Consider the following 25,196-nt stretch of genomic DNA (forward strand, 5'->3'; position numbering starts at 1 on the left):
CTACTCGCCGACCGGAGTAGGTCCACATTCACGTCCTTTCTTCTTTAACTTCAGCTCATATGAGGATCCACCTGCAATACACAAATTATATGTCGATATTTTCAACATAATATGAAACAAGTGAATAGCTTCTTATTTGTGATAAGGTTTTATGCAGAAACAAAACGATCGAACTAAATAATTTATTTTCACGTTTTTCGCATAATAATCAATGCCCCGTTGTACCAACAATTTTGATCAACGATTGTCGTACACTCATACGACCGTTTTATATATTAACTTGATCATATGTTAAACCTCAAATAGTACTATTTCTTGACTTGCGGCCGTTGAAAAGACTAAATGTGCCAATCCTGGGAAGTAATGCATTAACAGGCACCTGAATAAAACCAAAATCTCTACCTATAAAAGAAAATCTTGCTATCTGGAACCAAATTCACACCGGAGAATATTTTGCAACTTCTTGTACTGTATCTTGGCCGAAAAAAATGTAATATAATTATATACTACCCCTTACTGCCAAACATTTGTAGAGGCTTTGTGAATAAAATATATAATTCTAGTATCAAATAAATGAGTAAAATATTTGTAATTTGATTCAAGAACCTAAAGTAATTTTATCCTATGAACCCAAAAGTGCATATGCATTTTCAAAGTTCGGAATATTTCAACTTTACAAATACGCAAGAAAAGATCTTTACTTCCACCACTCCCGGAACTTGGTGGTCGCTGGTTATCAAGCGGCAGTTTTGTCTCATTCAGTTCATCTTCGATCCATTTGTTCACTTTTGGTGGATCCTCGTACAGATATGGTGGTGGTGGCTGTGTCACAGAGTACGTTGGTGGAGGTGTGGCATATCCTTCATACAAAAAAGCATCAAATATATTCATAAATTATATGTTCGATATTGTTCACGATATAAATAATGCATGACACTCTTACACTTTACACTACTTATTGTGCATTGTTTTACTTGAAAAGAAAAGGTTAACATGTTAATGCTTTATAAAAGGCTATTATAGCAGGTATGTGAAGGAAAACAAATATATAAGTTTGCATTAAATAGCAACATAAATACATATGTTACAACACGCATTCAAAGAAATAGTACAATGCCAGTTTAATTTGTGTTTAGATCTTAGCTCTTTATAACATGAATACATGTATATATGACGTATAAACTATAGACCTTTTTACGATACGATATTTCCATAGTAACGTATGTTGCATTTCGCGCATGTGCATTCTGCGAAGGGCAGAAAGTAATAAAGAAAGATTGTATTATATCAGTACTCCACAATTTCATAACAATTGTAATCTGAAAGATTAATCATTAGTTTTAGAAAGTTTGTTTTGATAAAAAAAAAACGCTATGGTGTACGAAAGTTTCCTAGTGGCATTATTAAAGCACCGACGTCCTAAATCAGAGGTCGTAATAAAAACTTAAATAAACGCGATTTCAAGTGACGTCACAAGGAAAACAGTAATTTTGGGATGAATTAAAGCGGTAAGTACGTAAAACGTGAACTGATATTTATATTGAATGTTAAAAAAATACGGGGGGGGGGGGGCAAATAATTCAATGACACAATTCCTCTTTTAATCATTAGACGACTTTTTCATAAATAATTTGAATTGAAACAGCAGGGTGTTAAGTATAAATTTTATTACCCCTGTATTACATAATATTACACAATTGGTTCTGGTTATGTACGTGAATTGGCAAGGTTGTTTATTGACCAAATCATTCAACCGGGACGTTTTAATGCCATGACATAGTTAATTATGTAAAATTATGATAATCGTAATTAAAACCAATCGATCTCATCAATGTTCGGAATTAATTTTGTTAAGTGACCAAAAGTGCGACGTGCCTTACATGTGTTACTTTAAACCGGATAAAATGTGTGTTACTTCACTACCCACTAGGAAATGTTCTAAACTTACCAAGATTTTGTAAAATTATTTGACATAGATTTTCTGTTTGGCATCGCAGTCAACTTGGATAAAGGATCAAATCAGGTAAAGTGAAAACTTAACACATGTTCATGAACACGAGTTATCACCTGTTTCTGTTTCACCTTTTTCACCTTTTCAGAATGATAATTAACCTCTATTTCATATGTTATATGAATCTCTTGGCATTTTATATGATCTATTTTAACCAAAGTTAAGTTAACCTCTTTTCTTGATAATAAATACGTTTCCACATTTCCACGCCCTACGCAGATTGCGCACGCGCGAGAAAATACTACATCCGGTCGATTTTTCGCGTCGTAAAAAGGTCTATAAAAGATGAGGTAAAGGTATGCAATGCTCAGTAACTTATTAAAATTCGATAACATTCGTGTTATTCTGTTTATAGTTTTAACTTAACAGGCGTTTGATTGTCGTGATGCTTTTTGTTTTCTTCATGTCATATTGACGTTCATTTGAAGTTTGTAAGACGATGCATGGCAGATAAATTATTTATATGAAATAAAAAGTGTAAAAAGTTATATCTAATAAAATATTTATATTAAATTTAAAAACAGTAAAATTATGTTGTTTACATAAGCGTATGGTCATTTCTTTAAAGTTTTGTAACATAGAATGTCTATATGATTTAACGTACATGTATATTGTATACAAAAAGAAAAAAAGTTCTAGAACAAAATATACCTCTGCCATTTTAAGTAGATATGGAAAAAAATCATGCACACCCTCTCCCTGTTAATAAAGCATACTGACATTCTATTCATTCTAAGTAGTTTGTACTCATTTCTTATCCCACTATAAACAATAATTACTTTATACACTTAAGATTTGTACATACGAAATAATAAAATATCAACAGATATGAAAATATCTTACTCGGCGTCGGACCATCAGAAACGCTGCGAGTTGGATGTGTTCTCTTCTTTTTGCTCTTCAAAACGAGCAGTATAACAATAATTGTGACGCAGACGATAACCAGTCCACCGAGAGCTGCTCCAATTATGATTGGCAGATTTCCTGGAATAGCAAATTATTCGTGTTTTTTTTTAATGTTTTGCAATAAAACAAAATTGGCAATAATTTACTAGTAAACAAAGCCTTAACTGAAAAACAGCTCATCTATGGCCTGCAAATATAATGCGCATGACCCATCTAAAACACCGAAGTCGTAAAGTTATGCATTTATTAATATATACATGTAACAAAGTCATTGAAAATTAAATTCATAGACAGAAAAAAAACAGGAGAGAAAAAATAACACCATAGCAAGAGCTCACATTTGAGCTACAGGAACATTCAATAAAACATTGAAAGAAAAAAAAAAACAATCAAATTGAAACCAATGAATTTCTAAATAGTTAAGTACATATTTGTCATTGGAGAAATCTAGAAAATTAAAGATAAATCATTTATTAAACATTTTTCAAAAAAATATTGCTTGTAAAACATGAACAAAGTTTTCTGAAAAACAATTCAAAAATAATGTGAAGAAGTATATATATCACTAAAAAGGCGATGTATGTGAGTTAACCACTATATCTGTGAATATACTCGTATAATTGTGCTTTGTTGTCAGAAGATGTATTCAATAATTGCAATTGTCAAAAGTAATAGTTTATGGGAATCAAGGATTGGTTCGGGGTTGTCCCATAAGGACAGAGTATATGTTGATCCTGTAGTTTACCTTGCTCTGGATAATAGTATTTTTAAATGATTGACATCACCGCTTTATAGCATCAGTAATTTGCATGAAAATAATTGAAATAGGAGTATTGTTTATATGGGTTAATGAAATATAACTATACTTATACGAATTACCTATAGTTTATTATTGTTCTGTCTCGTTATTTTTAAACACTATACGTTTGTGCATGTGAATTTTATATACATGTATATAAATAGAGTTTTGTGGACAAATATCATTTTAGATACTTATATCAAAGTATTATAAACCCGACACCAGACAAAAATAAAAATAAAAAACTTACATTCTTGTTAATTCATCATGAAAATGATTACCCAACTTTTAGCTTGTTTTATAACGTACTAAAATACTTCCGAAATTTCCGAATACAAAATTTGTAACAGAAATCATGAAGACAAACTGAAATTCTATATTGTGCTTGTTTATTCATTTATTTTCTTATTTATTCAAGGAAATCCAACGAATACAAGACCATTGTAGATATGCATATTTCCTTTTAAAGTGTCAGATGAGGCGTAAAGGAATTATGTTCCAAAACACTGTCATCATTCACCTCATCAATTAATATTTAAAAGGTCTAATTGAGCAGATATGAAATTAAGAAAGTTAAGAAACAGACAAGGAGGGTCAAATTCGAAAGAAAAATGTCCACTGCCGATGCTGAAAAAAAATAAAGAAATAAAGATTTCAAAAATGCAGATGGGCTTGCGTTCCAATGCTCGGAGTATAACATGTTTTTCTAATCAATATGTCACAATATTTTACAATTTCGATAAATTATATGAAATCTTTTACAAAACAAGTATCAAAGAAAATCTTACAGATCAATAATAATATACTTTTTCCATCAACTTCATCGTACCTATGTCATAATGTTACAAGTGTTAAAAAGCAGTATATCTGTTAAATTATTTATGAATTAAAATTGATATTTATTATTTAAAAAGGGTGTCTGTCAAATCAATCAAATGATGTAAATAATTTACAGTGTAAAGACTGAGTCTTTTTTATTGTTCAGAAGGCCACAAATGAAATATAGATATGTCATTTGTTTTGTAATATCAAGGCTAATAAAGGCTTATATCATCATTTTTATGTTATTACAAAGTCTCACAGATAGTCAGACCCACAACAGGTTGTTTTTTTACTGACCATTGTAACTGCTGTAAAATTGTTCTTGGATGTTAAAGGGCGAGCCCTCAAACCGAAGGTCAATAACATTTTCTTTGACTTTCATCACCAGAACATGTAAATGAATTAACATTTGCAAGATAATGGCCAAAAGGTAAATCTGCACATACCATTACACATATGGTTATCTTAGAAAGTTTTCTGGATGAAATAGGCACAATTTACTTACCTGACTCATTCCCGTCGCCATCTTCTTTGTCGTCATCATCATCCTCAACTTCATCATATCCGAAACTTCCGGCTTTGATGGAAAGAGACCCTCCGCTAGGTGTCGTGAAAGTTATAGCGTCTGTTTTTATAGCATTTTCCACCTTGTAAACGATCTGCCCGAGGGTAAGACTGGATCCAGCTTGTTGCAGCTCAAACGATATAACAATGGAACCTTTCCAGAAAAAAGGTATTTTAATAAAATAATATAAAATAAAAATGACGTCAACTTAATTAGAATTTCAATGGCCAGTCGCGACGATTATATACCAATCGTTATAGTAAGTTGCAAATGGCTAAATTTATGAAATATATATAAAATGAAATCTTATTAAAATTGTTTGTGCAATTATATTAAACTATGAAAGGCATTGGAAGGTTATTTTGTCTGGAATAAACGATTTCATTGGGCCATATCAATCAATTAATAATAAAAGGAGTCTGCCAAGCAGCTTGCTACCTGAAAATATGTACATTTCAAGCGTGATAGACAAACACTTAACTACGAAGTGCAATATTACCTTTTTCTGATTTGAAATTCTTGATGCAGTTGCTGTTGATTCCTGTACCAGTAACGATGTCTTCTTTGACCTTGTTATTGAAGGCTGACACTGAATTACCAACAGCTGTATCGTAATCATCTACAAATGTGAACTCGACTTTCACCGATGTCGTGCTGTCTTTCATTTGTTTTGACGGTGGTGGGGTGTTTGTGCTTGATACTGTATTGGTATCCTTTGAGGAACTGACAACGGTGGTAGTGATAGTAGTCGTGGATTGTGTTGTGGCTGAAATTAAGTCAAAGTTACAAAATTTGTGCGTCAAGAATCTACATTTTTATACGAAAGAAATATGAGCATATTTTACAGACTATAGATGTACTTACCGTGATAGTTTTAGAATTTATAGTTTTTGTGAATCTTATAAATCTTCGATACGCTTTGTAATTATTTCAAATTAAGTTAATACCATAATTATATGGAAGAATGTTTTGTATACACGTAGTGCTTCGCTTGTTTTATCATGTAATGTTATATATACGCCTTTTCTTGATACAACACTGAACCATTAAACAGTGAAATTCTCGTTTACGTCGTTTTATGACTGACTGAAATAATCTAACATGCGTTGCCATTTCATGTACACTTATATTAAAAGAACTCCACGGAGATTTTTTTAATGAAGAGATGGGTATTATTTTTTTCGAGACTTGTGTACCATTTGATGTGGGCCTTGGTTATAAACATGTTTGCAAAATCTCTGATAATTCCCTCATCCCGTTTTCCCAGAATGATTATTTTTATTGCGCAAAATGACCGAAAACTGGAAAAAAAAACGTTGCAGATCAGGCTAAAATTGTACAAAAATTGATTTTCAACTTAAGTCTTGAGTATTTTTCTCTGCTACATTTTGCATTTTCATCTCATATTGCATATTTTTAGGCTGTTTGACCTTTAAACTCGTCCTAGAAATGTAAGCAAGCTTGCTGCTGACATTCCTTAAATCGTATAATCTAAGTCTGATAATCTTACATCTGCTACCGGTACAGACAGGAATATCTAACTCGATGGTAAAGTTCTGTGTAACTGCAATTCCGAGACAGCCGAATTTCCCCTTAGCTGTGTCTACAGTCAGTGTTTGATTCTTGATCCAGCATATTTGTTTTATAGATTATATTTTGAAAAAAAAATAAGAAAGCTTATATTTATATTTCGCGCCTTTTCTTTTAGAAGCGTATTAATACACACCATCAGAATGTTATATAACATTTCCAGTACCGGTGGACATAAAGTGGGAACATCCAGTCTAATACGCAGGCATGTATGAATTGATAATTCAAATACCATTAATAATAGGACAAAGAGTAAATAGAATAATACAACACCTACTTGTTACAACCTGCTCTTGTTTCACCTCTTGGAAAATACTGAAAATAAATTAAAAACATATATATGTATACTGTGCATATAGACATATGATTAAAAACGTTTTGTAAAAATAACAACTACATGATAATTGAAAATTGTGGATTTATTTTAACGGAACTTGTTCAAGATCTTGCAATATTTTTTGAAGGAAAAAAACAACTACATGTACAATTAAATATTGCTAAAGATAAAAACAACACATTTCTTATTTGAAAATTTGAAAAAATGTAATAAATTACCTGATTATACCAAGAGCGTTACAGGTACAAACGGCGGTGTGTTGTGACGCAGTTAGGTCAATAGATGGGATTGTGATATTGCACTGTTGATCAGACCAATTGTCAGACACCCACATTAGACACTGCAAAAATATTGAAAATGCTTATTATAATGTGTTGAATTAGGAAAATTAAAAATAGGCCGTAAGAGATGCTTTCTGTTAAGCAGTCGGGAGTTTGCCGCAGACTTACAAATGTAACAATTTGTCTACCTTACTGTTTCACAAGTTCTGCGCGATGCTGGACACACATTAAAATAACAGTTCAGTTTTGTCTTATTAAGGAGTACAGATTCGTTCTCTAAATTTTTGTCTCAGTTAATGAAACGTAATGTTACCATGAAGAAGAATCGAGAACAAAGATCAGCAAGGCAAAGGTAACATTCACAGGACACAGCCCCGACACACTTAACAATGAAAACCTTAATAAGCTAGAAATTGCCAAATGCCTGACTGCACTTTCCTGGCTAATCCGTAAAAGCAACAGATTGACTTTTTTTATTGTAACGGGTAGTGCACGGTAAAAATTGTTTGTACCTACGGATTAGATTGGAAAAAACACACATTTGTCGAGACCCGTTTATCATCAATTATCACTAAATTATATATTTAACTGGTTGGCTTAGCTTTCGTGTTAACATGTTAAATAACAGATATATATTTGATAAACTAGATTTATTTTCTGTTTAAATAACCACTTCATATTCCAGATGTCAGTGGGAAAATGATTAATGCTTTTGGGCACTTTTAAATGTTTTTAAATATAACAACATCATTTACTATTCATCTATTTAACATAGAATATCAGTCAATTAACGTGTTAATACAAAATTTACCCATTGAAAGTGTCAATTAATTGTAAAAACTGTTGGCAGAACTATTCAATCTTAAATCAAAGGCATACCTTATAGTCGTATTTGTCCATATCCATGGTACCATTTATAGTTAAGGTAGCTTCGATAGGCGTAGAAAGACTAGTCAGTTCTTCAACAGCATAATTTTCTGGACTTATCATTTTCAGGATAATAATGTCGCTTCTCCTAGTTGGTGCAACAACTTCCGTTTTAGCTGTGAAGGACACATAGTCTATATTTATCTGTGCTGTAGCAACGCACACATCTATGCATTTGTCGTAAAAAGTACACTGCCACGAATCATTGAAATATGATTCTAAATAGCTTCCGTAATTTACCTGAAAATGTTTTTAAAAATTATTTGAGAAATAATATATTGGAGGACGAAATCCACTGAAAGCGATGACAACAAAAGAAAATATTTGAAAATTTCTTCTTCTTCTACTAACTAGATATAATGGAAATGCATTAATGCATTAACATCATTAATGCCCCCTAGCACGGTCTCAATGAGTAAGTTCCCAACATTACAAGTAACCAAAAGTTAACAGCTGCTTTTGAGATCTTTCTTTTAACTATGTCTATGAAATCAAGCTGTTATGTGTAATAACTCAAGAAGATAAAATGCAATAACTAATTTTAAGTGTTTGTGTCAGTGTTATTCCCACTTTATAACAATTATAGTGAAGAAAATTCATTTACAACTACAAAATGATACAAAATCACAAAAGAACAATCCAAAAATAGAAAATCTTAGCTCCGAAGGGTCTAACATAACTTAAGCGTATTATTGTTAAAGTGCAATAATTCTTAATTCCGTTTAGCGATTTTATTTGCTGAAAATCCAGGAATGTTTTAAGGACTTTTTCATTTTCATTTAACATTTCTATGGTTTGTTTAACATATTTTGTTGATCTAATTCAATTTTACCTCCAATCAGTTCTCTCCATGAAAGCCAAGGACAGTTTTGGATCGAGATACAATACAATGTAATGTCAAATTTATTCGTTTTTACACTTAATTACCAATTCAGTTATCAACGTCAATACGGTATCATTAATAATATCTCAGATCGTATGTGATACGTGATGTTAGTACAGCCCAATATTTACATGTATGTTATTAGTTATCAAAAAATTTTCTCTAAAAATGATGCTTGCTGTATTATAAATTCGTTATAACTGCTCGGGTTATATTTACAAATAACCGTTTATATAGGCCCGTATAACCTGTCAACGATCTTTATAACTAATAAAATAAAGTTATAAACGTCACGATTATCTAATGAAAAGCGACGTTACAAAACGTGGAGTATCATACAATTAAATACAAATGTATAGTATTACAGCGCTTGTAAATGTTTCTACCTTAGCTGGATAATCAACTTCAGGGCACGTGGAACAGCTGACGTCGGATTGAATTGACGCATATCCGTCTAGATTAGTTTTATGTAACCTGACATACGAGAGCTCAGCCGGAGCCAACCAGGGTTCGGAACCAGTAAAATTGATACACATTGCCACCATGACTTCATCAACTACGGTCTTGAAAAAGTTAGCGTCTTCTTGTGTAATAGTCTCTTTACTTATAAGCGAATCTAATGCTTTCAATCCAATGCTAGCCTGAAAAATAGACACACATCGTCATAACGTCGGCAAGGGTAGCAAAATTGTAAAAAATTGTGTAATGTTTTCCTGTGTCCTCAATTCTTTAACAAAATACATATTTCATTAAAATTATCATTCAGCAAAAATATCGTTTTGGAATTTAAATAATTCAATTAGAAATTATTCAAATGCACTGTAAATATGAAGCGTATTTAAAAATCTGGTTTACATACTGCAGATGCTGTAAGTCCCTTGGGTTTAGAAGTTTCAGTCGTTGATCGCTTTTTTCTTCTTTTATCTGTGAATATTATAAATGAAATATGAGGTTCTGCTCTTCCTTGTTAATATTTACATTCATATCTTAGAATAGATAATTTGCATGTAAAAGAAAATTTCATTATGTTCGAAGATATTATATGGGTAAAACTTCTAAAAGTGATACAAAATATAGAACCAAGATACAGACTGATAAAACATGTCATATATATTTCAATATTGAAACAGACAAGAATAAATAATGGAAACGCTAATTTTGTCGCAAAACCCGGCGAAATATGTGAGGTTCCACAAGTTCGATAATTAATAAGCTTAGTTTAAGCGTAATTTGAATTGAAACTTTAATTTCAGTGGGTTTTGCTGGAGCAATCAAGTACAGGGGCAGTATCATCCGCCCTATTAAAAAGTCAAAAATCGCAAATTTTCGTTGGCGGCATAGACGAGTGGTAAACGCAAGGATCACTATAGTCGCGGGCATTTAAACCTCGTAAGGGGCAAGGCGTGGTTTCCTTGTGCAAAGAACTTTACACATATTGCTCAGTACTGGTTGGTTCCATGAACGGATTCGGGAGCCTATAAGTTATTAGTTTCCTACACAAATAAAAGACTTGTTCATTAAATGATTAATTCAATTAAATATTAAATCATTAGCAATCAAAGTAAAGTAATTATTATTAGCAAAAGTTAGTTTTATACTCATTTCGAATTCTGCACAACTACGAAATAGAATTACCTGTCATAAATATTTCTTTTTCTTTTCTTTTCAAGAAATATAATAAGTATATATTTGCAAATTTTATACAGTTTCATAATAAATGAAATCCCCGTCAATGACTCCAATCCCGATTAAATAGAAAAGAAAATAATAGAAACGTAATTTTGTTTACCAGTTCCAACTGCTTCTTCAAGAATGGCCTTAACATTCTGTTTTACATCCTCTTTAGCACCTTCATCTAAATCCGCAGGTGAATCTACAACATCAACAGTCTGCTGGAGTGCCGATAGTTTCGAGGTAATGTCTCTGAAATTAAGACGAACCATATTAATACTCCTGGCCTAATTTAATTTCCTGTAATATTTTCTGTACTACGACAATATTTTCTCATTGCTATGAAAAGCTTAAATAGTTGTATGAAAGGACTGTTTTTCTTGATAGTTGCTTTGAAACCTGAACAGATTAAATCCTGCCTGGCTTGCTATTACCACTGTTGTTCATGAACAGGCTCAATTTATCCAAGGCTACGGTAAATTTGCCGCCTTTGCGCGATCTCGAAGGTTTATTGCTAAAATCTGCTATGAATAGATGGAACTGATCAAGTTAAATGCATGAATAGAGAAAAATGAGAAATTATTGCAAAATGTTTTACTAATTACTGAAAATTAGAATTAAGTATTTACTGAACTTGAGAAAGAAGATAAAAATCTCAACAAAATAACTATGAAAATACATGTACATAAGTAAAAAAGATAAATACAAAATCCCTAAAGAAAGCCCAACACGGCAAAATTGAAAATGTTGCAGGCTCGGTTTGATTGAGCCTGTTCATGGACGGTAATGGTAAGTGCAAGTTACCGTCCACGCCCCCTAGCACCGGCTTAAGCAGAATTCAACATTTAACATGAACTGGTACAATTTAGAATTTTGAAACATCCGCAGATGTGTTCATATGGCGGTTATCATGGAACCTTCAATGTGACACGTTTGTGCCATTCCATGAAAAGCGGCATATGGTCCCCAAGTAAACAAATGCGTGTGTCCTAAACGAGAAAACAATGGGCGGAACTAAATAAAATGGAATTTTGAAAGGGGATCTGAGGTTATGAAGCCTGCGTATCACAGATAAGACGTCAAAAGACAAATTTAAAAAGCAGGCAACATATCCTAAGGGTGATTCAACATTATTCAAGTAGGAATATTGGAACCACCCAACTAGAAAATGCCAAAAAGTTGAAACTAAAAATACCACAAGCACAACAATAATGTCGTGATGAAAGATCTTCAAAGACATGTGTATACATTGTAATAATTTGATAAATTCTATAAATGATCTTTTTTTTTAAATGAAAACGCTTTTTTCATATTGAATTATAACTTTTTATAGTTATAGACTTTTATTTTGCTTTTACTGTATGGTAATTTAAGATTTGTTCATGGAAAACTAAAAATTAAGTGTTAGAATATGTTACCATAGTTTAGTCTTTGATAAAATCATTGATACAAAGCACATTAGAGCACTTTACTAGTTTATCATATAACTGGTTCTTAATTTCGTACAATTCTAAATAATATTTAAATAAAAGACTTGAAAAATATGGTACAACAAATACCTAGCAGTTTCAAACGCTCGTTTGATGGCTTTCTGCATAGCTTGTTTAAGACTCTTTTCAGCGTTTTCTTTCTTGACGACATCGACAACCTTCTTTTTCATTGATTTCTTTAATTCCGCAACAAAGGATAAAACCCCTTCAGTATCTATATTTACAAGTAGATGACATAGGAATATTAACCATTTATTAGTCTATTTAAGATTTAAGAAACAGGCTTTTGCGTCTTTGAACGATCATTTCATGCAACTAAATGACATATCTGTTCAAGGAATAATATTCCAAAATACGTCTTTTACTTTGTTTCTTTTTAATTTGCCAAATAAAATCCGCCGCTTATTTGGAATTGTTTTAAACTCACAAATTTATAAATTAATCTGTCATTAAGCAATATACTTATCCAATGACTTTTTCAGAAATATGCATACTCTTACCTAAACTCAATAATTGAGGCAATGTGGTACTAATCACATTCAAAACTTCTTCCTGGTCAATGGGGTCTGCTGTAATAATTTCGTCAGCTTCTTTTCGCGAACATTTATTGAAGATATTGCAACATTCCACCTCAATTTTATTTCTACCTGAAATTTGAATATGAAAGGTATAAACTGATTGAAAACATTAAGATGCATGCTATGAATATAAAAGGTAAAAACTGTATTGTTTGAACAGCTTAGGTAAGAATTTAAATGCACGGTATTGTTTTAACAATGCAATTTGTAAGATTTATGCTTGAAGTGCCTACAAGAATTCTAGATACAAAGCAAAGACGACCCGGTATGTGATAATTCATGTGAAAGAGTGTGCAAAAAAATGCGATAAATAGTACAGACGACCCAGAATTTGACAAATTTGGCTCATTTATTAAAGCAGCACGCCTCCAGATTCATGCTAATTTTCATGAAAATTTTGAAAATGTATTTGAAAGTGTAATATTGTGAAGTAAACAAAAGAAAGCAAATTACACATTATTAATGACACTAACAAACCAGGTTAATTACCAAAAAGTGGTCAAAATATGCATAAATAAGCTTTACTGCGTTAGTAACGCAGTAGAAATAGAGATGTATATACTGAAAAATCAGTCATTAATCGCACATAATATGTAAAATATTACTTGAAGGTTGAAACTTTTTACTTTTCCTAACATCTAAGTACATTTTTCCAAAGTTTGATTTATATCATCTGGAGGCATGTAGATTTAAGATGCATTGGTCAATTAAATATCTCAGTGGAATTATTACGTGAAAGACGCATTACCCTCGGAGAGCGTAGTTTCTTTCTGCTCATCAATGTTTATTGGTACTGTATTCATTCTCCTGATCTGTTTCACTTGGCTGTCCAGATTCGTGTAATAAAAATTACATTGAAGTGCAGCATCATTCAGGTCATCTTGCCAGCCAGATAAAAGAATTCTCACTTTTGTTTTCAGAGCAATAATGGTATCATCATCTGCTTCAATCTGAAAACAAAAATCCCTACCGGAACATGTGATCCACATACCTAAACTATGATATTATCTATGTATGTGAAAACCGCTTGTACCCTTGCTGAGCTTCTGAAATAAAACTGCTTTGTAGGTTTACGCTTTAAATCAGAAAAAAATATTTAAATATTTATTTGGATGAAGCTATTAGCAACGAAAGATACAATTCTAAGAAATAAACACAAAGCACTACATTGTGCAAGTTGATATTCAAGTTATAATTGTCAAAATAAACACAATTAAAATCAAATGAATGAAAACACAATTTATCAATGGAGAGGATGCACGGAGCAGTGAAGCTTCCTGAGAAGCTTTACAGTCGCCAATTACCGATAGAAAAATATAAAAATCTAATGAAAATGAAGCAAAAATAATGACGTTAATTATTGGATTCACAGAAAGAAATACGCAAGAAACAGTTTTGATTTGAAAATCAACAAATCATTCATACCTTGATTATTCCAGGTTTGGGATGCGGCACAACCATTACTTTGAATTCTCGAGAATTCAGTACTAAGAATTTACTATCTTTATTGTAAGCAAATAGTTTCAAAACATAACGTTGTGCTGGAATCAGGTTGGCATCGTGTAAATTTAGCTTTATGTGGCACATCTCATATGACGTCTCACTGTATTTGATATTTTCTTTTCCCAAACGGCCACTGATTCGAAAATTTGTAGGATCAAGTAGAATGTTTTCTGATGCTTCTGAGCGATCTGTAAAAGCGTTTCTATGATTAAATACAGAAATATCTATAAATCTAAGGAATACATGATTTTTGAAGTTTTATACTGTTTAATCAAATCTGGGACATACGAGTTATCGTATGTCCCAGATCAAATGACGCAATTTATCATACTCTTTCAAAAATACTACTCAAACTAGCTCCTCATTTTAAATAAATAATATCTATTCAATATTTAAAAAATCTGATTTGAGACTAAAATCATTTGAACTTTAGTAAGCATCCTTAAATTCAAATATGTAAAATTGCTAGATTTGTTTATTTTTCTTATTCACCAAGTTATGAAAGTCTTGCGAGGTAAGACTGATAATTTACCGTCCATATCATTGGTCCACCATTTGCAACCTGTGCCTTTTCTAACCTTTGCATGTATCTTAACAACAAAACTGTCATCCTCTGATAGATATATCATCTCTGGTGTTTTACTGTCAATTTCTGGGACCTGAAGCTGGATCAATTCTTCTGAAAACTCAAGCTTCTGACTAGAGCGGTATATTAAGTCCATTTCCGATTTTCGCCTCATTTCACAAGTCCATATTTGTCTGAAATTTTAATAAGCCACAACTACATGACATGTAAATTATTACATAATCGAGCATTACTTAATTACTCAATGTTTATACAATATGAAAAACACAAGATCAACAAGGAAGAGCAACATTTCATTTATGCTTATTAAAATATCTTATGTTATGTGGTGCAATCTATGTTTAAATCTTTTTATTGGCTATTTAAAATGATTAATAAAAATAAAAAGATATCATAAGTACATAAACACGTTGGTCTATATAAGAACAAACATTAACAATAAAACCCCTTAACTTTCAATAATATTATTTACAAATAAACATTTACACTTTAGTAACATATTTTTAACAACAAACTCATAAAAAAGCTTTGGATATTTTTATTTCATTAAAATCTCTGATATTTATCACGTTTTCAATATTAATACAAATTGTTGCATAAAAAGGCTTGTAATGAAATATTCAAAATTTACATGAGGTTAAGTCCATTTCTAGGCTGCATCCTGTCAGATTTTCCCAACGAAATTGTATGTCCAGATCTTTCAATTGGAATATACTTCTTGTCAGCGTCGGAGTATTCAAAGCATGGTCTAAAATCATTTTCATCTTCTGTACCTGTGATAACGTTATCCTGAAATTTAATAAGCATGTGATGAGTAAAAAAAATGTTTGCATCCTGCTATCCATATCAGTAAATACAATTATTTTTATTGTTTTTCCACTAAGTCTAGGCGTGACAGATTTTGAACTTTTACACCATCTCTCAAAAATAGATTCAATGAAACCGTGTCTGGAATTTCCATATATCTTTGTAATTTTCATTGCCTCCGAGGAGTGACTCCTTTTCCTTTTTCAAAAAAATTTTGCCTTTTACCTCTTGAAGCATATAGAGATATTCAAAAACTGACGTAATTAGTCTAGGAATATTCATACAGACTCACAAAATGAATGAATATTTATAGAACTTACGTTGCAAGTCTATACATATTCATATCAACTCACTCTGAATATCAATAAATATTAAGAGCTTATATAACGAGTTATTGAATATTCAGTAGGAGCATTGCTATTCATAAAGATATTCATAAAGAGCACATGTATATTACTTATTCATAGCAACTCACATTACAGCTCCATGAATATTCATAATCACTTTTATCAGCTGCCGTATCAAATATGTCGGAACATGTCAACGTGACTGTGTCGTCATAAGTAGGGCGCCCAGTGATTGTCTCAATCAGTGGTTTAATTGGAAGGGGTCTGGTTTTGAATGCAACAAATCTATTAATTTCACTGGCACCATCTCTTGTCACTGTAACATAAATCATAGAAAAACGATGTTTATGTTTAATTGTACAATGGAAATGTATTGTCTTATTCCTTTAGATATAAACAGGTTGCATATCAAATGAATGTTACATAAAGATAAACACAGATTATTAGTAAAAAAATGTAAAAAAGTATAAATTGTTGTTTTCATTTTTTTTTTCACTTATAAAGCAATTTTCCTTTTTTTTTGCTTTTTAAGTTTTGAAAAAAGAAGAAAAAAACTCCATATGTATAAGATGAATTATATTTTTGATTTATTGCTGGCCAGAAGTTAAAGCAGTTATATTTAATTTGTTACCTTTGCAAGTGAGGTTATATTGCGTGCGTGGTTTAAGCTGTCCCTTTGGTATAAATGTCTTAAATTTCGGCTCTAAACTATAGTCAGGAGGAGTTAGCGACCAGGTTATGGCTGGGATGGATTTCTACAACAAGAAAGTCTAGTCAAACATTTTTTCAAATTGTATAAGCTTTTTATTGTGCAATTAAAAATATCAATTATCTCTGGATATATTAAATATAAATTCAGATTTTGTTCTTTATCATATTAATTGATGACTTGCATTATAAACCCCAATTTATAAACTTTATTAAATAGTTTTCTCATCCAGTATCTCTCGAAACCAAACCTGCAAACCGTCAATTTATACGGAAGCTGAGAGGCCGGTGAAAAGTACATAAAGTAAATATAGAAATATCTAAATATCAATGTAAATTTAAAGCGTAAAAAACAAGTATAATCACATGTTTAATTGTAAATTTTATTTCGATTTACCTGTGAAGAGGTACTTACTTATTCCATTAAAATACATTTTTTGTCATTCCACATTCACCTTAATTAGGAAAATGCATATTTCGTAATTCCCCTCCTTAAGCATTGACATTGCATTAATCTTTATTTCACCATTAATTCAAAGAAACAAGATACAACTTTCTTAATTTTCCACCTTAATTAATGGAAATAATATATAATCAGTGAAAGGCTTAATCTGTATTTGAAAAGACCCATTATCATTGTTTTATGCTGAAAGAAGTATATTCACCGATAGAAATATTGAAGAAAAAACAAAAAACAAAACATGAACTGCACAGACAAATAGAAGACCGCTGACGTGTTTATTAAATAAATGAATTAAATTAAGGAATTTATCTTTTTGTAGGTATTAATCAAAATTATAATCACAATTGTTATAAATCCTATTGATTATGCTATATAAAGTGTCTATTTTTAATAATGCCCTTTCAAAATTGTAAAAATATACTTACATCACCGTCACAAAGACTAAGCTTAGCTTTGATAACTAAAGCTTCATTTATATCAGTATCATCTTCCATAATTCCACGTATTTTTACAGCTGCCGTCGAATCCGAGTCTTTTATGATTGTAGTCGAATCTTCTCCACTGTACTTTCCTGCCGTCCACTTAGCGGTAAAAATATAGGGTACACCCTCTTGCAGCTAAAACGAGTCATAATAATTTAAAAGAAAACGTACAAAATGATTGATTTTGCTAATTTATTGAATTTGCCGTATGTCATAGTTAAGTGAGAAAAACTATTAAATAAGCATGCAGCGTGTAAGAATTGAATCGAAGTCCACTTGCAAAGCGAAATGAAGAATCATTAAAATTATACATCTTCATTGTGCTATGATTTAATTCGAAACATACAACATATAGTTAATCCTTCTTTTGAATACATGTCATACATTTTTTATATCAGATTGTGCGATATACATGTATACTAATTATTTCTAAATATTGTATATTTCTAAAACAATAAGCGATACATTTTTATTGAATTTATTTATCATAAAATATCGTATATGTATATATGTATATATATGTTATTTATACGTGTATTTGTTATGAGAAGATTCAAATATTAAAATATGATTATTTAATTTTACGTAAAACATACGTCGCTTCCCGTGATTGTGAAACTTGTTGATGTACCTAACTTCTCTTGTAAAGAAGTGACATGTGCTGCATCTAAAAATAAATAACACAACTACTTTCCGAACAAATATACAACTGATAGATAAAAGATACTTAAGTGGCATATTCAGGAACATTTTTTTGCAATCTCTTTACTGGCTTTCTTCGTCTTTCATTATCAAGACATTCGCTTTTGTAATTAGAATGTACATAAATGTTTAATTCAAGACATATTGTACATTATTGTGAGACAAAGTTTTGTTCCATAGATATAAAAAAGAACATCAGTTATAAGTAATCCATAGGATACTGTCACGTAACTGTTTTACTGGTAAATAGGCCATAACTGTTCCTGATATTTAATGGCTGATATTCTATTATAGTTTAAGCCGTTGCTAAGGAGCATTGGCAATAGCTTCCACCTCCAGAACCATTGCAGTATATCAACGAAGAAGTTAAAGAGTAAATAAAACAAAGTGTGATATTTAGGTTTCCCAATTTACAGTTTGTTTAAAGCCAATTTTGTTATTTCAATGCATGCATGTAACTTTTGACGTCCCTAACAACCAGTTTTGTGGTATTCATTTGCAATAGTAAAGTCAATGAACTCTAATATTCCATAGCGTCTTGCACCATTTAATGTAAAATGCTCACCCGCGCCAGTCGCTGACACTATCCAATTGACAACAATATCCCAGCATCCAAGATTTCTAATTTTTAGCTTCACTGTTACAGGAGAGCAGCCAACTTTCTTCATTGTCTGAGAGTCAATCTTTACAATGGGCTTCCCCTTTGTTAAAAATAATATTGTATAAGAATGATAAAAAAAGTAATAAAACTAATACTAAAGTTGGATTATAGCCATTTTGATTGAAAAATACTTAATCTATAAAACCAATTTTTGTCATGTAAATGTAAAAATTGGTAATATATTGAGTTTATTTAGTTAAACATTTCTGCCTGAACTAATGATAAGAAAGGTTCAAGTTTGATCTCTGAAATTTTACATGAATATTCATTGTATTGTTATTATATTTCTAGTATAAAGTCAATCCGAGTGTGTCGGGGGCCGCGTCCTGTGAACGTTGCCTTTGCCTTGCTGATCTTTATTCTTGTTTTTTTTTCTGATTGCTCTGGAGAAGTACCCCCAGTTTAAACAACAATATATATCACATTTGGTAAGCCAATGGATAAAATTGTATTGCACCGAAATAAAAAAAACCAATTCATTTCGCAATTAATTTGACGAAAAAAGTTAATCTTTGGGGTGTGCATGAGAAAATAAAAGAAGAAATATTATTAACATAGAAAACCAAGGATGAGGGACGTTTAGTGTAAACTATCGCTTAAGGTTGGACAAAAATGCATTCGTTTTGTAGATTGCACGTTGACAAAACAAAGTCTTTACACGTCAAATACGTTTATGTAAACGATTTTGTACTGTAAGTAATGTTGATTTTGAGAGGCTTGATTTTCTAGAAGTCTTATGAGAAAATTAGTTCCATAAAGGATTTGAATGTGTTTGATTCTTTGAAACTTTTCAAGTAAATTACCGGGTATATTTCTAATATGACTTTATAACAGGAAGCAAGCGACAGATATATATCGTGACAATATAAGGACCGGAATGGGTCTCTATAAATCACCGCCACAAAACACCGATAAAAATAAATAAATGAATGAAATGTTCCAGTCTTTTTTGTTTGGCAGAAAGTCCGTGTATATTTGAGCTAGAAAAAATTCATGTCTTTAAATAAGCGGGTAATTTGTCATATAGTCGTTAAAGAACTGGTGTGTTTACAATAACAATTTAAAACAAAGAAAGATAAAAAAAAACACAAAATAAAAAAACAACAAAACAATATCATAACACTTATTCCACCTTTTCTTCTGTATCATCATTTGTCACTGTGACAGAGCCTGTCAGTTTTTCAACAAGTTGATCGTCCGTGTGATGTTCAGCTGCACTTGAAATTACTCCTGGCTTAAAGATGAGATCCCCTCCTGCTTCTATAGGTGTCTTAAATTCTATAAGCATTCTGTTACTTCCTTTTAGTAGAAGGCACTTGTCCTCGTCATCTGCAATATTATGATCAATTATTATGAGAATTGGCCTTGATTGACATAATTTAATACAACATTTTGCTACCACTTAATCAATGTAGTAATAATTTTGATTAATTAACATCAAGAATAAAATAACTGCTTATTTAATTATTACTTAGTAAAAGATTCGCTTTATTGTCAACAATGTGTAAATATTCTTTTATAACTACTTTTAAAGTAGACTGATTTTTTATATCCTGTCATAATATATCATAATTGGCAGAATATTATACTATTAATAGCCAAAGAGAAGATTAATGTCAGTTACTGAAAATTGTAAAAAATGAACTAATTATAAAATATGTTTTCCTCTTGATATATTTAAGAACTTCTCACCAATAAGTGTTGGTGCCGTAAAGTAGTCCCCACATGAATCGCCAGATGTACCGATTACTTTTGTACTGAATGTTACTATAAGCTTTGGACATCCATATTTATCTAAGACTGCTGATACCGCACTTGGTGCCGGTAAAACCACAGAAAACTGCACACCAGGCGTTTTAAATAAGCTTGAATGTAAACAATATGATATTTTCAACTTTTATGATATAGGGCCTATTTTTGATGCACATACTTTATAGCTTTTCTGTTAGAACGGCATAAGGTTAGCATCATATTATGGAATATTAACCCTGCATCAGCAAGGGCAAAGTTTTTAAATACTCGTATGTGCACTTGCCCATTTTGTCGACTGCATTATGTACAAGAATGACTAAAAAGCAACCAAATAAATGAAAGTACATTGCATTTCCCTCCCACCCCAATGATACAAATAATTTGGCAAATGAAGATAAATGCTCACCGGACGTGTCAAATTATCCTTAAGTTTTAGAAAGACAAAAACAAAATTACACCGATACGTTTTAATTGTGATATTACAGACTGTTGTTTTAAACCATTAATATAAATGGCAACGTAAGGTAAGAAGTTCTAAACGTCTCTAAAATGTCTAAAGTTAAATCTTCATGCAACTACATGCGACATGAATGTTAAATGCAAGCTTATGAAGTCAAACAATGCTAGTATCAACACGTCACAGCAATTCTACTATCAAAATAGGTAAAGAAAGCAGTACATAGCTAAGGGAAATCAGTTTTTTAAATTTTTAATTGTCCTTTATTTGTATAGTAATGTTTTGTTTTCGTTTTTTATGTTTTGATGTACGTCTTTATTTATTGTTGTTTCTTTTTTTAATTTGAAAGTCAATCTAATAAAAAAGTGACTTATTTTAATCATATAGATAGATAAATGTATATTTCTTTCCATTAATTTATAGTATCTGTACTATGTAGTTAGTTAAAATTTATTATTGGATGTAATTTTATAATTAGTATGATATTTTATGGTGTTATTATAATGTTTTACTAGTCTCTTATAATTCAATGATTGAATGGTCATGTACTATTTTGTGTTTTATGTTTGCTTTTGAATTTTGCTTGTGTATGTACATGAATGAGACTTAGATAAATATAAATTGGTAGCTACCTTTCAATATCAACAGTTTGTAGCTTTTGCAAAACAACATAAATATTGTAAGTTTGTCCTCGTTTTCTTGTGAGAAGTCTTTTTGCTGGACAAATCACTTGTGCATCATTGATACGCTTTCCTTTGGCATCTTTATAAGAACAAGCTTCATCTGATAAACACGGTCTAACACAGATAACCAGTCCTGTATCCAAGAAACCACTTCCTGTTATGGTTATCTGCAAAAAAAACAACTTGAAAAATGTTAATTTGAATAAGACTTAAGTTATGGAGCTACTAATGTTCAGCAATTATTATCAATGATATGTTTGTTCTAGTCTTATCTAAAACAATAAAACACAGGATAATTATTTACTCAAATGCTTTACTTAGAAAAAGATTCTCAAAGAATGCAGCTGACGTATTTCTGTTCCAATACCCTACAGAATTTTAAACAATATCTTATTTTGTAGTAGGATACACTCAAACTGAATAACCAAACAATAGAATAATATATTGTTGTACTAATTCTTACATCCCCTATATCAGATATTAGACTTTTGACCGGATCTACAGATGTAAGTACTGGATTATTGTGTAAGTGTAGATACTGGTCATTATCCTTTGTAGAGGCAGTTTGTCCGTTTATCGTACAAGATATACCAAATAATCCTGTAAATGGTTTTGCTTGAATCGTCAGGATAATTTAGGGCTTATTTGCTATATACGTAATCTTTGTTACGACAGGTGCTCCGGCGTTTTCCTGAAAAGATAATTGTAAAAGGAACATAAAAACATGTTATTTTATGTTTAAGAAAGCCTTGTGTTACTGTTACATCTTAAGATCAAGTACTAACTAGTAACAACTGTTTTGTTTAGTTTCTAAGCCATACGTTTACTTCGTTTAATACGCCTATGATATATCAAGAAATCTTTCATTCAACAAGTCTTAATTTCTGTAATCAGTATCCAACAAATGATTGATGTGTTTAACAAGAGTTAGCTTAATCAGAATTGCGTTGCGCTTTCAAATGTATTGGTTTCTTTCAAATGAAAAATACCTATTACAGCAACTGCTTTGTTCATATATCTCGTCGGAACTAACGCAAGCAGTTTTATATAAATTTTGAGAGAAACGTTAAATATTTTCTTAGCCTAACAGGTTTTTTATTTTCACAGTATGACTGTGTATTGATGTTAAATTTGATGCATTTGAAAAATTGTAAATTGATGAATAATACCGGTATATTATGAATTTCAAATTGTGGTTTCCTGAAAATTACTGCATTGCTGAATATAACACTAAGTCTTAAAGTACATGTGATGTACATATACAAAGTGATGTAGTGAATTTAAATGTTACGTACTTCACTTTCTTCTTTGGGTTCTAAAAGGCACTCGGAAATATCAGGACTGTCATTTTCCGGCAGTCCACTGACATTGACAGTTATATTCATAACGGCCCAAGGTATTGACGTAGGAGGATGAATGTTTCCTATCTTTATCGCATCATTGCCACAATTTTCATTGAGTTGTGCGATCGGTTTGCAATCACCACATGTGTTTTCAGCGTACAAACCCTTTTCTCCAGCACAATCTAGACAATCGTCATTACCACAGGGTACTCCACATTGATCTTCCTTAATAACTGTTCCTTTTGCTATGCAAAAACCACAACTGTAAATTAAAAACATAAAGAAGTCTTGAAATTTTATTGCAATAACTGTGTACTTTGTACAAACAAAATTTAATTTAATTATTCAGTTATTTCAGTATTGGATTATATTTTTTTTACAAAACAAAAATGCATAACCACTCACTTATTATAGAATATATTCCTAATTCGTCATTCACATGACCTTTTATGCCCCTTAGAGGCAAACTATGTTTTTTATAAATGAAATCATGAACATAAAAAATCTTCTATGTTTTCCTTTCCAACCCTATAGTAAATGAATAAATGGAATAATATGTAATTTTGCTATACGACGACAGAGTTCCGTTGATATTAAGTTCGAATCATTTATCAAAGGTGACTGAAAATGGGTCGAATATTAATGCAAGTATAAAAATGTGGAGTGGTATTCACACACATGACAGGGCTAGTTATACAACCGGAATGTTAACAAGAAGGGCAGCAAATGTATAAACGAAAAATAAACATGATAACCAACAACCATACTGTCTGTTTATTGGTTGTCTTAAAAGCAGAAGATTGCCAATTAAAAACAATCAAAGCGTGGTATTTGTACAAGAAAATAAGTCAGAAAAATACTTGAGCGGCTTACGTGTCTATATGCTCAGAGTTAAGAGTTTCACCTTCCAAACAGATTTCAGACATACTATCACTAAATTCTTCTTGTCTGCAAAATAAAACATATTTCTATATATTTCAGCTTAAACTATTTAAAAACATACATGAAATAAATCAAATTGTTTTAGAGTTTGACATATCTGTTGATTTCCAATAATCAATGTACAAATCAAATTCTATTTTGTTTGCATAACTATGCATCTGTTTTATCTAAACACATAAGAAAGAGCGTTGCATGATATGAATTATTGCTTATTCTATCAAAATAATAGAACATTTATATTTTGAAAGGCTTATTCCCTTTTTGATAAACATATGCATGTATCTTTATGTATTTCAACAGTGAAAGCTTCATACTACTTAGTAAACAGGTTTCATAAATTCATTATACATATAAAAGAATAAAGTAAAGCTAATATAATTCTGTGATTTATACTAGGGAAAGGCCCAACCTTTCGCAATAGCCTTTTCTTATTTGTTTGCATTCTTCGACATCACAATTGACTTCATTATTCGTACCACCGCATATACCACATTCATCCAGCTGGGCATCTATAGTTTAAAAACAAAATATTAATATAGGTATTGTAATACTATAATATTATATCATATCATATCAAAATCATATTACATCATATCAATATCGTATCATATCATATATGTTTAATACGCTGGTTTTGTCATGTCGTGGCTCAATTCAACTTACCTCCATTTGGTTCACCAAAGCAATCCAAACAAGACCGATCATCACCGCAGCCACATTGCATCATTTCTTTGCCAGAATTTGGTTCACCATCACAACCAGCACGTGGAAGAGAAAATTGTACCATGTCTTTTGAATAAGTAGATTTTGTCCCAGCATAGCAGTATTTCTGGATCTGAAAGGGCGTTATGTCCTTTGTGTTAATATTTGCTTTCATGTTTACAAAAATGAATTAATTTG

The 25,196-nt window shown here is 31.2% G+C and overlaps 2 protein-coding genes across 2 annotated transcripts in view; both read right to left on the reverse strand.

The window, feature by feature from the left end:
* On the reverse strand, window positions 1-22,557 carry LOC132726338 (uncharacterized). Its single transcript, XM_060711650.1, has 26 exons — window positions 22,551-22,557; window positions 21,961-22,165; window positions 20,812-20,984; window positions 20,252-20,448; window positions 19,024-19,159; window positions 18,353-18,423; window positions 17,700-17,891; window positions 16,735-16,858; window positions 16,232-16,419; window positions 15,581-15,738; window positions 14,896-15,122; window positions 14,286-14,551; window positions 13,609-13,810; window positions 12,783-12,929; window positions 12,352-12,496; window positions 10,911-11,044; window positions 9,981-10,045; window positions 9,508-9,762; window positions 8,191-8,478; window positions 7,249-7,370; window positions 6,971-7,008; window positions 5,603-5,869; window positions 5,044-5,256; window positions 2,855-2,995; window positions 702-860; window positions 1-71 (listed from the first exon to the last, which is right to left on the reverse strand). Exons 1-26 carry the CDS (start codon window positions 22,555-22,557, stop codon window positions 1-3), a joined length of 4,191 nt encoding a protein of 1,396 aa, XP_060567633.1.
* Window positions 20,814-25,196, reverse strand: part of LOC132726341 (uncharacterized) — a 35,836-nt gene continuing 31,453 nt past the window's right edge. The window contains exons 42-48 of the mRNA XM_060711652.1: window positions 24,960-25,131; window positions 24,706-24,805; window positions 24,228-24,302; window positions 23,307-23,616; window positions 22,475-22,702; window positions 21,961-22,178; window positions 20,814-20,984 (exon numbers count right to left, since the gene is read on the reverse strand). Coding sequence (XP_060567635.1) covers window positions 22,646-22,702; window positions 23,307-23,616; window positions 24,228-24,302; window positions 24,706-24,805; window positions 24,960-25,131 — 714 coding nt within the window. The 3' untranslated portion in view covers window positions 20,814-20,984; window positions 21,961-22,178; window positions 22,475-22,645. The remainder of the gene's footprint in view (window positions 20,985-21,960; window positions 22,179-22,474; window positions 22,703-23,306; window positions 23,617-24,227; window positions 24,303-24,705; window positions 24,806-24,959; window positions 25,132-25,196) is intronic.

Source organism: Ruditapes philippinarum, unplaced genomic scaffold (genome assembly GCF_026571515.1).
Source record: "Ruditapes philippinarum isolate M1 unplaced genomic scaffold, ASM2657151v2 ctg775_1_1_1_1, whole genome shotgun sequence".
NCBI classification, from domain to species: Eukaryota; Metazoa; Mollusca; class Bivalvia; order Venerida; family Veneridae; genus Ruditapes; species Ruditapes philippinarum.

What these genes read in the sequence shown, in the direction of transcription:
- LOC132726338 (XM_060711650.1), bottom strand. An exon ending in AATATTCATGGAGCTGTAAT is followed by an intron (nt 15,739 to 16,231) that starts GTGAGTTGCTAT and finishes ATTAAATTTCAG; the next exon opens with GATAACGTTATCACAGGTAC. An exon ending in TGAAGAAGCAGTTGGAACTG is followed by an intron (nt 10,046 to 10,910) that starts GTAAACAAAATT and finishes TAATATTCACAG; the next exon opens with ATAAAAGAAGAAAAAAGCGA.